The sequence below is a fragment of the Cygnus olor genome, chromosome 1, assembly GCF_009769625.2.
Source record: "Cygnus olor isolate bCygOlo1 chromosome 1, bCygOlo1.pri.v2, whole genome shotgun sequence".
NCBI lineage: Eukaryota > Metazoa > Chordata > Aves > Anseriformes > Anatidae > Cygnus > Cygnus olor.
Genome location: NC_049169.1, coordinates 202,801,452 through 202,817,268, shown reverse-complemented (window position 1 = coordinate 202,817,268; position 15,817 = coordinate 202,801,452). Strand labels below are relative to the sequence as shown.

The following is a 15,817-nucleotide window of genomic DNA, read 5'->3' as shown; positions in this document are numbered from 1 at the left end:
CCAGCATTCAGTCTTTTGCTGGATGGAGCCCTAAATAAACAATCTAGTATCAGAGGAGAAAACATTTGCACATGTGGATGTGATTTGGCTGTTTCTGTGGCACAGGCTTGTTGTTTTCAAAGTTGTGCTGGCAATGGTTGATCTATTTAAAATGCTAACAATTTCTTGCCTGTTGTGTTAAAATTGACTGCACTCCTGGTGAACAGGCTGAAAAAAGGATGGACCTAAATCACTCACAGTGTCTGTGATGCTCAGCGCTGATAGATTCAGGAGACTGTACTCTGCTTGAATTCACACAGCTTTCCTGTTCGTGCTCTTGCAAAGTGCCCAGAAATTTTCTGAGATTTGAGACAGTGGCAGTCATCATGTTTCATTCAATGCCTACTTCTTTAAGCACATTTTTGCAGGGCAAAACACTGTAAACAGAGAAGTCTTTTGTAATATTTATTGTCTTAATGCAAAATCTACAACAACATATTGGATTTTCAGCAGGAAAATTGAAAAAAAACAAATACAGACTTTTACTTCTATTAAAGATACTTTATTTTTTTTTTTGAAAATTACTGTGTTTTCTTGATGGTTTTCTGTACGTAATGTAAGATTGTAATCTGTGTAAATGAAGGAAAGGTTAAAAAAAAAAAGTTAAATTTTAAGGATTTGCAAATATGGTTAATACACAAGTGTGAAACCCTTTCAAAAATATGTCATTTAGGAGAACGTCATGAATTAGAAATAAGAAGACAAAGCAGGTAATGCGGTTAATGTTGTAAAGAAATCTGTTCCTGCAGATACTCCAGATGAGACTCCATTACTATCTGTGGGCCTTTGTGGCAGGGCATGGATTTCCTTTCTTATCTTGATGTTGTGATGCTGAGAGCTGCAGAGAACCCTGAGTGCCTTCTGAAGTCAACTAGATATAATGATAAGCATCACTTTTAGATTTATCCTATTAAGACCTTCACAGACTTCCACAAGAGTGGCTATGAGATTAAACCCCAGACATTTTGTATGATAAAACATCAGGGTGAAAAATCTTATGTATCAACCACTTGAGGTTTATGTGAATTCAGGCTACGTTTTTGTATGTGCATGCTAATCGTTACATTAAGGTATAACAGAATGATAATGCACATCTCAGCTACTTTATTTGATTTTTTTTTCCCCTTTAGGCTGCAGATTCCAATGGATCAGAAGGATCTGGACAATGTGGGGAACACAATAAGGAGAACCAGACTTTTGAAAATTATGCGGTAGAGACGAAGACAAAGGTAGGGTAAACTGTTTCATGATGGAGACTGAAATATTTATTCAGTTGAGTTTTGCCGGAGGTGAAATGTGTAGGATATATTGAATTTGAGTTCTTTCCATCATTTTTTTGCTCGTTATTGACTGCATGCATGGTAGCACATTCAAATGAGGCTTATGGCTGCAATTTATTCTTGTATGTTATTGGCCCTGTGTATTTCATGCTGTCCCAAGCAGGATTTGTTTTTTATTCTATGTGTAGAAATGTTGTTAATACCAGTGAAGGTTCTATAGGTTTGCTGAACTCAGGGTGCTTTCATTTCAGTGTATTTTTGAATTCAGAGATTTTGTATGGTTAGTAAATTTTATCCAAGTGGTTTTTTTTTTTTTTTTTTTTTTTTTCAGTCTCTCATTGAATTTTGTAGTTTCTTTGTGGTTTTGAGTCAGTATAGAAGAATATGTCAGCAAAGTGGTGATTTTTTGTATGGGCAGTCTAATGATACGGACCATAAAACTACACTGAATAATGCATGAAGCAATATGACTTCATGGCTGTGGTAAGGAGGTAAGTTATAGTTCTCTTTGTAACAGCCTTGCTGTTTGCAGTGCAGCAGTTTTAAGTGTTTCATTATAGTATCTCCATTATTTTCATAGGTTCACAACTTGGCTGTAACAATTCTCTTGGGCTTATGTATTATTATGTAGAGTTTCAGCCTTGAAGTCATTCTGTATTTTTTCTCTTGGAAGTGAAAGAAAATTATTAAGTTTTCTTTTAAAGTTAGCAAGCTGGAAACATGACGAAAAGAAAACAGACATTAACGGAGTTGGCGTGCTTATGTGATACCTTGTAGACTTCAATGAAAGTTGTTTATAACAGTGGAAAATTGCAGATTATTACCTTGTCTAAGACTTTTCCATGGGTTTTGCTTACATTCCTAGATCATTGTATACATTCGTTAACTTTTCAAGTTCTAAAGAACTAATAGTCTAGCATAACTTCCTGGGTTTCTTCTGTTGCTGTATTCCCACATGATCAGAAAACTTTTGTACTGTATCCTCTGGTACTTAGAGTTGAAGTGTAATTCTTTGTGAGATCAGCAGAACCGGATCTGTTGGTCAAAACCCCTTTAACAACCTGATTCTGTGCAGTTTTGAACGTCCTCAATCACCTCTGTAGGGAAAAGGAGATGAGCATGCACCAGTTCAGGTATGGGACTGATGCACACTCCTCGCTATACAAAGCTGAAGTGGATGGCCCAAACTGCAAAATATGATTAATATCTGGCAAACCATATATTGAATCTGTATTGCATGAACTTGTACACTCACTGAATTTTACCCATATATTTATGGAGGAAATTATTTCCCCAAAGCAAGGAATTATCAGGGGCTTGATATATGCACTAAATGCATTGCTTACATGAAAATGTTGTAGAAAACATGAGATGTCCTTGATCCTAGCCCAATGTCCTATCATTTCCAATATGAATGCCTATCTGAACAACGTACCGTTTTTCCTGCTTATAGTCACAGTGCTGTGGACTCCTGAACTCAATGTTTTTCCATCAGCAATTCTACAAACTACATTTTCATGCTGTTTGTATCTTTACAGCACAATGTGTACCTGAGAATAAACTCCAAAAACTGGCAAGCCCACCGCCAATCAATAAGAAATTCAGAGCTGTGGGTGGTATTTTCTTCAGTTCCCAGTACCACGGGACAGCAGATACAAGATGTTTTATTTTCATGCCCTGGAATTTACCATTTTGTGTCAGTTCATTTGGAAGAGTCATTTTGTCTGATTTCTTTTTCAAGTGACTGTGCTCAAGTGTCAGTAGCACACAGCTATGACAGTGACACATAGCTATTTGGGACTGGCTACATGTTTAAACATATGCACCAGTTCTTTTCAGTTGCTGATGATCAATTGGATGTTAGATTTACTTCCCCAGGCAGAATGCTCAAGAATTAAAATGAACTTTTCATTCACCATGGATCTTTATAGGTGAGAGCCACTTCAGGACGTGTTGCCCTTGAGTACTGTGTTTCTGTTGCAGAGCACCCCAGTCCACATAAAGCCAGGGCAGCATTCGTAACTGAACCATTTCTGTTTCATTCTGAATAAAGGATTTGTGGGAAGTGAGAGAAAACATTTATGGCTTTGTATGGAAAATAATAAATACATAAAACACTAGGCAGAAATTTTAAATTAGGAAAGGCTGCAGAGCTTTCAAAAGGCTAGTTTATCCCAGGCTTTTCAGAGCTGTAGAATGGCTCAAGAACCCTTCCCCATCCTCTGCTCCACACCCTGGGATTGTGAATGTGCATTTCATATAACCCTGCAAGTCATATTCTGTTTCCAGCTTGCCTCACCCTCTTTTCATAGGTCTGTTGGCTGGTGAGCTTGTTGGTGTGAGACTATTAGAGAGGTTCTATGGCCTCCACCTTGGGGGATTTTGAAGACCAGGATGGATAACAGACTGAATAATGTTCTCTGTCTGACCTCACTGCTGACTCCAGTTTGAGCAGGAGGTTGAAATGAAGACCTCCTGAGGTCTTTTCCACCCTCACTTCTCCTGGAATCCTAGTATTGTATCAGCTCCTGGAGAGGAAGGGAGGCAACCACCCCATGGCCCCACTGAGCTCCCTTGGAGGCTTGGGGCAGGAGTAGAGGGGATCCCATCCACAGCTGTAGAGCAGAAAACAAACATTCTCTGCATCTGTTGAGCCTGGGGCCACGGTGACCATGTGGGTGCAGAGTGCTTGGGATGGAGTAGAGGAACTGGCTGTTCAGCCTCCCCTTCTCCCCGTGCTCTTTTTACCATCTAGAGGGCTCAGAGTAGTGAGGTCTGTGATACCCCACAGAAAAGAAAATTATATATTTCTTTCTGTTGAGAAAGCTAGGGAAACTGGTCAGGACTCCAACGCTGATTGTGCTAAATAGCAATGAAATTTGCCATGCACAGGAGAAGGGAAAGCTATAACAAAAGCTTCTGCCTGAGTCTCTCATGGGCCTGAGGCCAGTTGCAGATCTGCTCCTGTTAGGGCTGCTGCAGTCGGGAGGGGCAGAATTGCTAATTTGTTGATCTTTAAATTAACACCAGCACTCATGGGCTTCTTGTTCAGCCTGGGAACTGCATTAAAATTCTCAGCAACTGAGGTATACAAAACTTCACGCCTTCTGAAATTTGTATTAACTTCTTTTCATGGCTGAAGCAGGATTTATTCTGACATTTCATTTGTAGTATAGCTCCTGACTACAAATCCAGGATCTGCTAGATTAGAGGTTTCTCATTTTTTATTTTCTGTGTACCACAGAAACAGTCCTAATAAAGAGGCTGTCTCATGGGTTTTTCCCTTCTAGCATATAATTACTCACATAACTTTTATCCCAGTGGTGACCTATTAACTAACCAGTTGTGATGCACAGCAACCTCAGTGGAACGGCGCTCAAGTGGTATAAATGAGCTCTGACTGTAAAGACATAATTTCATAACTACATCGATTGCCTTCTTGGAAGACAAGTAATCAGGAAAGTATTTAATGTATTCGTAGCTTGTTTGGGTGCAATATAGGACCTGAAAACAAGAAAGAGAACATAACCCCATGTAAAAGACTGCCAATTAGTTACCATCAGCAAGTACTCTGTAGTACACAATTTAAGATACATTAAGCATAAATAAATCTTTCTCCACATTTTTGAGAGGATGTGTGTGCTTTTGTGTTCTCTGTGTAGGTGCATAGAGCTCTAAATAGTCACTGGGTAAATTCTGCAAAATGCTGACATTCCTAATACTTTGCTAACAGTCTGGTAGATGTCTCCTTTCTCAGTGTCTGCACCAAAGCTTGGAGACCTATATTTTTTTCCCCTTTAATTTCCGTTGTTTGAATTGGAGATAATAATGAAGCCAATTTTGCCTTTTTTTTTTTTTTTCCCTTAATGAATCAGTTTCTATATACAGTTTTTGCTTACCAATAGTTGGGTTTCAAAATAACTTACGAATTGTTTAAAAGGGGGTGTCATGAAAGATATAAAAATCATAGAATCCTTCTATTAAATTTTACAGAAGCTTGCTTTTACAAAATATTCATTTCAGCTGGATGTTCCAGGCTCTGCTTCTAAATATAACTGCCTAATTAAGCCCTATGCTTTGGTTATCCAAGTGGAAGTATCTGGATACAGTAAAGTTTTTAATGCCAGAAAGGAGCATTAAATTGTCCAGTCTAAATTACTGCATTGTAAAGACCATCACATTTTACCCACTCACCTTCTATTGCTTGGTTTTGTATGACTTAAAAATAGACACCTTGGTAAAATTAGAGGAGAAGGAAGTAGTCACCTGGGTGAGTGGCTCTCACATGGTGGTCCGCAGAGCCACCGCTATCACAGTGGGGAATAGTTGTTATTCTTCCTATATTATGGCTTCCTGAGAGTCAGAGCTCATCAGAGGATATTTTTGGCCATCTAAATCAACTACAAAAGCAACGATAAACCATCTCTTTTCACCCCAGATGGCTGCTTCTGAACTTGTTTGTTTTTTGGGTCAAGTCTTTCTATAGTAGATTTCAATTGTGATCATATGGACAGATAACATGAAGGCTGGAAGAGCAGAGGAAAAAAAATAAAACTAAGCAGTGATATGACCTGCAGAAATTAGAGCAGAAGGAGTTGTTGCTAATGAAGGGGAAAGCTGTGCCGAGGATTTGAAATCGTATGTTTGGGGAAATAAAATGAATGGTAGAAGTATCTACTTGGAGGAAGAAAATGGAGCTACTAAACTTGATTTTTGGGTTAGGGATGGGGTGTTAATGAAAATGAGGGCTTGCATTCTCAGGAGAATTTCTGGAGATCCACTGAGTCAGTCAACTCTTCATATAGTGCATCGCTGGCTTTGAGTAGTCATTGATGTATGTGACTTAGAAGCTGCAACCAAGAGCCCTGGCAACTAAAATGAGCCCATGGAAGAGTAGAGTTGTGGTCAATGTCCCCAGAAGTGTGGGTCTCTTCTGTCTGAAGCTAAAGGAGATTCTGCAGGTGGCAGTAGGTGGCAATATTTCAGGGATGCTGTAGCTTAATGTTGCGGTAAGCTTGGGCAATGCACAGGCAAATCCTGTGCTGTTAAATACTCCTTGGTGCATTTTATGGAAGGAGGTGACAGTGCAGGATTTAAACCCCAAAAATGGAGAAGTTCAGGTGAAAACTTTTGCGTACACTTATGGAGCCTGATTTTTCCCAAACACACACACAAGTTGGGTTGCTTGCATAGCCTCAATGTGTTCACACCCTCCATTTTTCATATAGATGGTAAATAGGATCATGAGTTCCCTGAGACCAACTCAGAGGAGTTACTTCAAGTAGAGGCATTTACAGATCATGTCCTCAGAGACCAATTTCAAAATATATCCCCATATGCCAATTTCTAGTATGATATGAAATTTTACAGCCAAGTCATTAGGTAATTATACGTATGGAAATGTTTAACACCTTACTAGATCAGCTTGACTCTACCAAGTAGAAAAGGAAAAACTGCTGGATGCTTGACATCTAAGTGTTAAAATATCTCCCAGTTTTGTGTTTGACTGAATTCCCTTTCATTCTTGTCATGCCTAGAGCACAAGCGTGGCTTTCGTTAGACCAACTTAACAGGTTAATGTGTTCTTAGGTAGAGGTGGTTAATTGGTTCTGACCTGAAGAATGTTTGAAAAGTTCGCTTATTCATATAATCTATAGTTTAATAAGCTTGTCTGGCTGTTTGGCTACTGGACTAAACCACAGCAGAGAGAAAACATGCAGGCTGAAATGCAGGCTGTAAACAACACAAATCAAGTTTGTTTTGCACACGTGTGGTTGCTCAGAGTGAGCTTAAGTTTCAGGCAAAGTCAGAAGTGCTCTGGAGACTTTCTCTTTAAGATATTACATCCTTCAAGACTTTACTAGCTGGGGGAGGGTTGGTTGCTCTCTGACCACATATCTGATTCACTATGGATTTTGTAACTTTGGTAGCAGTGACTTCATTTTGGCAAAATAATGTGTGTCATTTACTGAATCTCTTGCTGCTTTAGCAATCATGAGAATATTAGGGTTATAACCTGAGTAATTTATGGAAGAGAGGTGATTCTTAAATATCCTTTTATTTTCTTGGAAGGGCTTGTTTTATTGAAAACATATTTTAGCTCTGAGTGAGAATGAGAGATCCTCAGCAAAGCACCCGGGGGGACTGTGCTGTCCAGTGTGTTGAAAAGGTGAATTGTAACGTATGGGTGTCTAGACGTTTCCTCTTGTTGCTGTCAACAGTCCAGTTGGCTGTATTTTTTTTTTCCAGTGAATAGGAGCATTGATTTTCCTCTCTCTTTGGCCAGAGCTTTCATTTTACATATCTCTCCCTTTCTGTGTCTCTTTCTCTCTCACTCCCTCTTTCTTCCCCTCTCTTCCTCTATCTGTAAGAGAGGGAAGACTTCGAGAGCTGACAGCAAGCTTTCTAACTCAGAATGATTCATGTAAGACACCTGAAAGGCAAGCTCTGCACCAGCATCACTGCAAGAAAGGTAGGGGCTGGGGGCTAAACAGTCTGTAAAAGTCTGAGCAAAGCGCGCAGAACACAAAATAAATTGATTAAGTCTGCGAATCTGTCAAAGGTGCAGGAAAAGTTTGGGAAAGAACTCTAGGAGTTTTTAAGCTCTGTTATTCAGTGTGCTTTTTAAAAAATTAAACCTTTGATATATTTTTCATAAGTGAGAAAAAAAAAAAGTGCCCCTCTCTGGCTTTCGATAATGTATATAATGGTGTTGGTTTTTATTTTATTTTATTTTTTTCCATGGATAGTAAATTAAAATTATATCACTGTTGCACTTCCCAGACCTGTATGCATGTGTGAATGTGCAGTTCCCCTTTTTTAACCCCACTGCTTATTTTCTGTTATACTTTCTGAAAGTTCGCCTTATCCAGCTGTTATTTGTATTCACTTCCTGAATCTGAATGTGACCTAGTAATTCACAGTGATTGTAGATGTGACGCATGAGCTATCGCACACACCTTAACGTTTCAATCATGCACTTCAAGCAATATGCGTTTGCAGGAATCGTGCTCTTAATAAAAACCCGTACAACCGAAAGCAGTTGTTTTGGCAGAGAAGTGACAGCGCTGTGATAGATGGGCCTGATAGTTGTGTGTGTTGTGCTTGCTCGGAGTTAGTAGAAAAGAGGAGGGAGAGAGCGAGCGAGAGGGGGGAGAAAAAAAAAGACGGGGAAGGAGAGAGAGAGAGATTGAGAGAGAGCGAGAGACTTGGCAAAGGAAATCTTATGGGTATACTGAAACAGCAGATCAGAATTGTGAAACCAGAGCCAGGGCTGAAATGTGATGCTTTTGCTCTTTTGTGCTTGTTGTGGTTCTCATCTTCCCATGTAGAAGGCTGCATACCATTCAACAGAATATTTTGATCGCAGATTGAACAATGCAGCAATCAAGCCTGATAAGCCACCTGGAAGTTTTGCTTGAGACGATTTCTAATGGGTTTTCTGATCCCTCTGAGCATCATGACTGCCTTTAGCATTGTGGAGGAGGACTCGAGTTTCTTATGAGGGCCCCACTTGGAAAAGCAGGCTGTGCAGATTCAAGCCTCCGGTTCTGTTCATGCTGTTCAAAAGCCTTTCCTCACCCTTGCTGATTTGTTTTTATGATTTACATACACTCCTGTGGAGATTTACAGAATGGATTGTCTGTGCATTGTCACGACCAAGGTAGGACTGGAAACGTTGCTGTAATGTGTACATATTTTTTCTGCTATTTTTCTGTTCCTGTAATTAAATAGATTGAGCATGTACTGTGTCAGGTTGCAAGATAAAGTGGTAAATAAGCTTTGCTTCAATGAGCATTTTGTTCTCTTTTTCTGTAGATTATGCAGTTTGCTTCTATATCACTTCCTAAATAATATGTAATTTACTTATTTTTACTAGCTAAAGGAAAACGATTTCATATTTTATCTTAGCCTGTGCTTGTGTCTATTAATATCTCTAGCTACTGGAGCACTTTCAGAATACATGGTATCAGGCACATATTTTCTTTGCTTATCAGCTAATTCTCTAAACTAAAGAATGAAAAAAATATGAGGGCATTATATGGGTCCCAGTATTTTTAAAGAGGCCAATCAGATGTAGTTTAGATAGTCATGATGTTTCTGATTGGAGAGATGCAAGTTTCTTTTGGCTTATTGTGGCTTTTTTGGGGAAAAACGTAGCTTGCTTTGCATCTCTAGGCCTGCAAAATAAAAAATGCCTTGGTCCCAGTTCAGCATTCTTATACTGATGTTGGATCTAACCTGACTATTTGGGAATGGTCCTTCTAAATAATTCATTCCAAATGTGCATGTAAATAAATTTTTATCCACAAAATTTGTGTCAGGTTAAAGACTGTGGTTAAGGACACTGCCCGAGTTAAAGATGTGGGATAGGGATAAGTTGAACGGTTCTTTGAGGCATCCTCAAGCTTAGCAAACTAACCTAATATTAAACGGGAGGGAGATGATCAGTGAACTTCCTTTCTGTTGCTTCAGGACAGGCAGGTCACCACATGTTTGTAAGCAGATTTGCACATGGTGATAGTATTATGAGAAACAGTTAATGGGGTAAATAAGGACATTGGGGTTCAGCATGGCTGTTCTCTGTTTTGGTTTGTTTTTGATGAATTTCACAATTGCCACAAGACTTGCAACATGCCAAGGGTAGCCAGAACAGCTCAAGGCGACATAAATGATAAGGTGAAACAATGTTTAGTACAGCTGTCACTGCCGTTATTTTTTTGCCTGATATACATGTAAAACAGGGACCCCTGCCAGTGACATGGAAAAGGGCAGGAGGAGATACCCCAAGAACCCATTGGCAGCAATGAATGGTGGTGGGTGGGCACCACAGTGTACGGTGGAGCTGCTGAAACAGATGCGAGCTGTCATTCCCCTCATGACAATGGAGAAACCCAGACGGGGAAAGAACAGGAGGTGAATGAGGCCACAGAAGGAGCATATGCTCCTTATGCTCCTTCTGTGGCCTCATTCACCTCCTGCTCTTTTTTGTTTTTTTTTCTGGGCCTTTCCAGGTCCTTCTGGTTCCTGCAAACCGTGATGGATCTAAGACAGCATCTCCAACCTGCCCTGGAGCAGAGTGGAGGTTCCTGTAAGTGCCCCTTGGTGTGATACCAGTGAAAAGCACTCAGCAGCAATGGTGTAGGCACCAATGAGAAAAGCCTGGATGCAGGCTTGTGTTAAGCATCTGACTTATACTCCTTGACGTTTGTTTTTAATTGAAAATAAGCAAGAAGGTGGAAAAAGAAAGTTGCAATTAACCCTACTTCTGGGTCTCTGGTGGTGTGGTGTGGACCTGTAGTTGCAACCATCCTTGGCCTTGAGAGTTTGGCAAGGAGGATTGGGGACAGGAGAATGAGTCTACTTAAAGATCGATTTTTTTTTCCTTTTTTAATAACAGGAGATAAGTCTTTATTTATTTTATGAATTGACACTGAATGTTTGCATTGAACAGTTTCCCAAGGTCTTCTGATCAATAACAAATGTAGGCTCACCATCACCTCACTACTGTTGCTGCTCTGAGCAGGGATCCCAGCTCCAACTATCCACAGTATTTTTCCTCCCAGCTTTTCAGTCTCACGGATTTGCTACTAAATGGCCAAAATGATTCTGAAAGTCAAGCGTATGAGCCTCAAATATTCAACTCCAGATATTCAGTCTTTGCTGCCAACTTTGGTGTTGGAATGAGATAGGATTGTCAGTTGTAGCTGACCTGCTATTTGGATGCGTGTGGGAACACCATATTAACGTATATAAATGATCTGAATACTGGCAAATATCTCGTTTCAGAACACTTTCATATAACAAAGGCTTGAAGCCAAAGAAATTACAGTTGATTTCCTCATCTTGCTTTGGTGCCATATTTAAATAGCTGCACCATTGATATTATATTATATTGATCCATAATCTGCTCTTACTTACTTTATTGTGCATTAGAGTAACCTTATTTCCATTAAGCCTACAAAATTTTTATAGCATCAGTTTATACAAGTTTTCAGCAGTATAATGACAGAAGATTTTTTTGTTTTTCAGACTATTTTAGATTTATTTTAAGATTTACTTCAATAAATATGAATTCTACAGTACAGCAGTCTGACTATTTTTGGCCTCAGATCTGTTAATTGTCCTTATTTAAATATCCATTTGTCTGATTTGTGCAAATACTTGCCACTCTCATTCTTGGAAAAGTGGATCTTAATGTTAAAAGGGAGTAAATACATCAGTTTTATTCTTCACATGTTATAAATAATAAAAAGGGAGTAAAAGATGAATGCTATTTAAACTGCAAAAGATGAACACTTTAAAAAGTTGACATTTGTAACACGTGGTCATTAAATTTACTCTGGAATTTGCAGTATTTCCAGCCTGTAGAAAATGACATAAATGTTGTGGTGGGGTGAATATGCTCTTGTAGATCATGCACAAGGGATCCAAAGATCCTGTTTTGAACTCTATAGATGCCATCTAATAAAATTAATTTCTGATTTACATCCCCAAACCTTAAATCCTCCTGACATTATTTTTTCAGCCAAAATGTAGGCTATGATTAAGAAAGATATAAGATATTAATTTGTACAGATTCTTTCTCTCCATTTTGATTTTATGTTTCCATGCATTTCTGCACCCAGGACTTTGGAAATGCTGACTCAGTCAAAGAGGACTTCTTATGGGCTCCTAGTTTGTTTTAATTTATCATATTCCCAATATAGATTCTTTCTTTTCCTGTTGCATAATGCACATTATTTTGTGGCAGTATTTTATCATTTGCAGGAATTCAGTATAAATAAAAGTTCAGGTCAAGACTCCATCCCTATGGGAGCACCAGGAGGTTTTGGAAAGGAAGAACATTCCCACCCAACAGTCAGAGGCAACATGCTGTCCCTTCCCCTGGCTGTCAGTTCTCTCATCCTTCTGCCCTTTGCAGTGTTATGAGTACAGCAGTAGTTGCAGTTGGTGAAAAATAGAATAGGTAGTTCTGTGTTGCCAGACAAGCTTCTCTATAATACTGATTGTTTTGCTGAAACCCCCAGCTCTTGGTGTCAGGTGACTTAGAAAAGATGATCAGCTTTCAGTGACAAAAAAAATTTACATCTTTCTGGCCCTCATTGTTCCAAAGGAGATCTCAAAGGTGGAAACGCTAAAGGTTTAAAAGTCAGAAAGCAAATGAAGATAAATCAAAATATATTTTTATTTTTTAAACCTCATGAGTCAGGTGTCAGGTTCAGGGTTTTTGATACTTGCAACTGGCAATCACAGCACCACAAAAAAGGAGAATTAAGTAATACCACAAGTTGCCATTCAGTCCTTGGTCACTAAAACCTTGGTAGCTAAAAACCTTGTCCTATGTCAGAGATTTTAAAATTTCCTGGGCAATCTAGATTTGATTAAAACTCCAGATTTTAGTACCTGAATGTTTCTGTGTGTTGAGAAGATCTTGCAAAGATGAAACCAGTGTACACTAATGACTCATGACTAGATACCAAATAAAATAGCCCCAATTTATTCAGAAAACCCAAGCCGCTTGTTTGTTGCCTGACTCCTGAACTGTACCCCCTGGTTTGTACACCAGGGAACTGGTTGCCTTTGGACCAAGCCTGAATGCCTAATTTGACCTTGTTGGTTTTGTTAGCTACAAAAATTATTTTTCATCATCAAAATATTGAAAATTCTGCAAAAGATACTCTTTTGAGATTTTTGTTGCCAGCTTCCATGTAACTCTGTGGAGGTTTAAGCTGCATTATGCACTGGACAGGTTCCATATTTAATTCAAGTGTGGCTGACTCCTGTGGGACCAGAAAACTAAATGAAAAAGTGATTATTCATGTGAGTGGAAAAAAAATTATTTATTTACAGTTAATGAAAGACAGTACATTGCATTAATGAAGAAGATTTTTTTCTTTTTATCTTTCTTTTTTTTAAAAAAAATGTTTTAGTCTACAATATTTTCCTCTTCATGGCTGTCCTCCAAGCACCTTTTCTAAGAATTTAATTCAAGCATTTAAAAGAATGAAATAAGGATGGATAGTGAAAAAATATATTTTTGTGATGGCCCTGGGAAGAAGGGTTATACGGTTATGTTGCTAAGCCATACCAAGGTTGAATATATTCAATTCTGACTGGCAATGTTGCCAGGAGCCAGCAACATCTGTCTATTCTATTTTCTTCTGCTTGTCTGGCAATATATTTAGAACCAGGGAGACCAATGTATGCACTTAAGGCAAAACTAACAGATGTGTGAGCAGAAGTCTCAATACGAGCAATGGTCATGGAGAATAAGCCACTATTCTCAAGTACAGGATCAATGTCTAGCACAAACCTTGTGTATGAGTCTTCTGTAGGTCCCTTCTGCTCCACACATTCATCACTCCGCTTGGCAGGATGAAGCTAGCAGTAAAACAGAGAAAGGCTGTAAAACATGTACCTTATCTTTTTGTTAGCACTAGCTTTCCCTTCCCTGTAGTCCCAACATAAAAGACGAGGCAAAATTCAGAACTCATCCTGCTCAACAGCATCACTGTAAATCTGACTGAAGAGCTGCTGTGGCTGGGCTTGTTGATTTTGAAACTGCCAGTCTGCATTCAGCATATCATTACAAATCCTTTTTGATAGCATTCCATGCCTGGAAAAGATAGATTTTGTGTCCCAGTAGAACACTATGGATTCCCTAAGTAAGGGGGAAACTCTTGTTCAGCATTTAGCCAACACAATCCACTCCCAGTGCCAAAACAGTAGAATTAAGGAGTATTTTTAGAACTTGGCTGAAGAATGGAACAACATGGAGGTGGCACCGCAGGAGGGACCTTGCTGTTCCATGATCTTTAATTTAGAACAGCAAAACCAGTCCCAAGATGCTCTCAGAAGGCCAGAATGGTAAATCTGATCAGGTCATCTGCTGGAGGTGGAGAGCTGGCTCACATGCTATGTGCCAGCTGTTGGTCTCACTTTGCAGAGGTGAGTCAATACTGACGTTAAGTTGGATTATTGATTATGGTGGCGTAAAGTTAATGCAAATAGAATATTTATTTATGCCAAAGTGCTTTTGAAACAGGTCTCGCTGAAGAAAAGAGGCCTTCTTCCCTCCCCCGCCGATCCCTCCCCCAGTTACGTTGTATTATCTAAACTCTATATAGGGATTTAAAAAGGTATATACTTAGTGAGGTTCAGCTTTTTCTATAGGACTTTCTAAGGGATCAATTGTGTGTGTCTGAGAGGCTGTTTGTAGAGTCAGTCCCCAAATTAGGAAATGATAAAGCAAAGTATAAATACTCAGCTTGAACCGGTGCCTCAGGTGTTGTTATAATCTTACCAAAACCAGCAGAGCTGTAGAGTGCTGCATTACATGAGGATCTGATTTAAATTTAACTGGATATGAAACAAAAAAATTACCACATTTCTATGTGCCCGCATATTGTTAATAGTGCTAAATAGATCTGGGCAACATTTGTTGTTTTTTTTCTTTGCAAGACTTCAGGCTTTGAATCATTGCAGTTTCAAATCATAAATTGGGTAGCTAAGTTTTTTGTGCTGAATTTCCAGGCTCTAACAAATCAGACACAAAGGAAACATAATGATTTCCCCCCCAGAGATTCACATTTAGCTAAAATCAAAATTTTTTTTTTTTTTTCTATAGTCATTATTAGGTACTGATGAGCACTTCAAACTGTGGTGTTTTCCTGCCAGACCTTAGAAGTGTGATAGTGCTGAATCCATGCAATTTACATGTCATTTAGTAAACTCCATTCTAAAGTGGTGCTTGAGGACAGCTTTGATGACTGTGGGTTGGCTGCTGGTTAAACTGCACAGACTTAGAAAAGCAGGAAGACCCTTTTCATTGATTACCATTTATCTTAGCTGGAGAATATGCTCGTAGATGTCTGACAGATGGGGAGTGTAACTGAGTATTTATTTCAAATCTTTATTTACCAATGATAAATTTTGGAACAATTACTGTAAGCCGCTAGCTTTTGGATTTCAAACATTATGAATGTAAACTGATGAGACACGTGTTGTCTTTTCTAGAAAAAAAATCATTTTTTTAGGGGGGAGTCTCAAGAAAATTACACAGAACAAACCAATGTGCATTGCATATGCAATGTCTTGTAATTATATCTTGTCAAAAGCTCAACTTTTTTCTCCTTTATTCTTTAGAAATATGATAATTGTCCCTTTTCCCTTGTAGTTAATTATAAATTTCAGTAAGAATTAAGTCTGTTAAATCTCTTCTTCCCCCTCTTCCCCCTCCCTTGGTCTCTATGGTAGCAGCAGGAATAGAAGGGAATTACTTTGATCTTCATTTCTGAATGACATTTCGTTTCTTCTGAGCATTGACCTTGTTTAGTGCAACTGAAATTTTCAATAGATTTCATTAGATTATAATTTGCTGATCTCAGAGAGATGTCTTTATTGAGATTGGTTTTAACTATGAAAAAAGAAGGGTGATTTGTTTCATAAATCTATGAACAGCTCTATAAACTGAGAAAAGAAAATGTTCAATTAAC

At 38.7% G+C, this 15,817-nt stretch overlaps 1 protein-coding gene and 1 long non-coding RNA gene across 2 annotated transcripts in view; both read left to right on the top strand.

The window, feature by feature from the left end:
• Positions 1–15,817, top strand: part of DLG2 (discs large MAGUK scaffold protein 2) — a 1,015,643-nt gene that overhangs the window by 150,930 nt on the left and 848,896 nt on the right. Inside the window, 1 exon segment of the mRNA XM_040544402.1 lies at positions 1,170–1,268. Coding sequence (XP_040400336.1) covers positions 1,170–1,268 — 99 coding nt within the window.
• Positions 8,955–15,817, top strand: part of LOC121063700 — a 95,841-nt gene continuing 88,978 nt past the window's right edge. The window contains exon 1 of the long non-coding RNA XR_005816149.1: positions 8,955–8,982. This is a non-coding gene — a long non-coding RNA (uncharacterized LOC121063700). The remainder of the gene's footprint in view (positions 8,983–15,817) is intronic.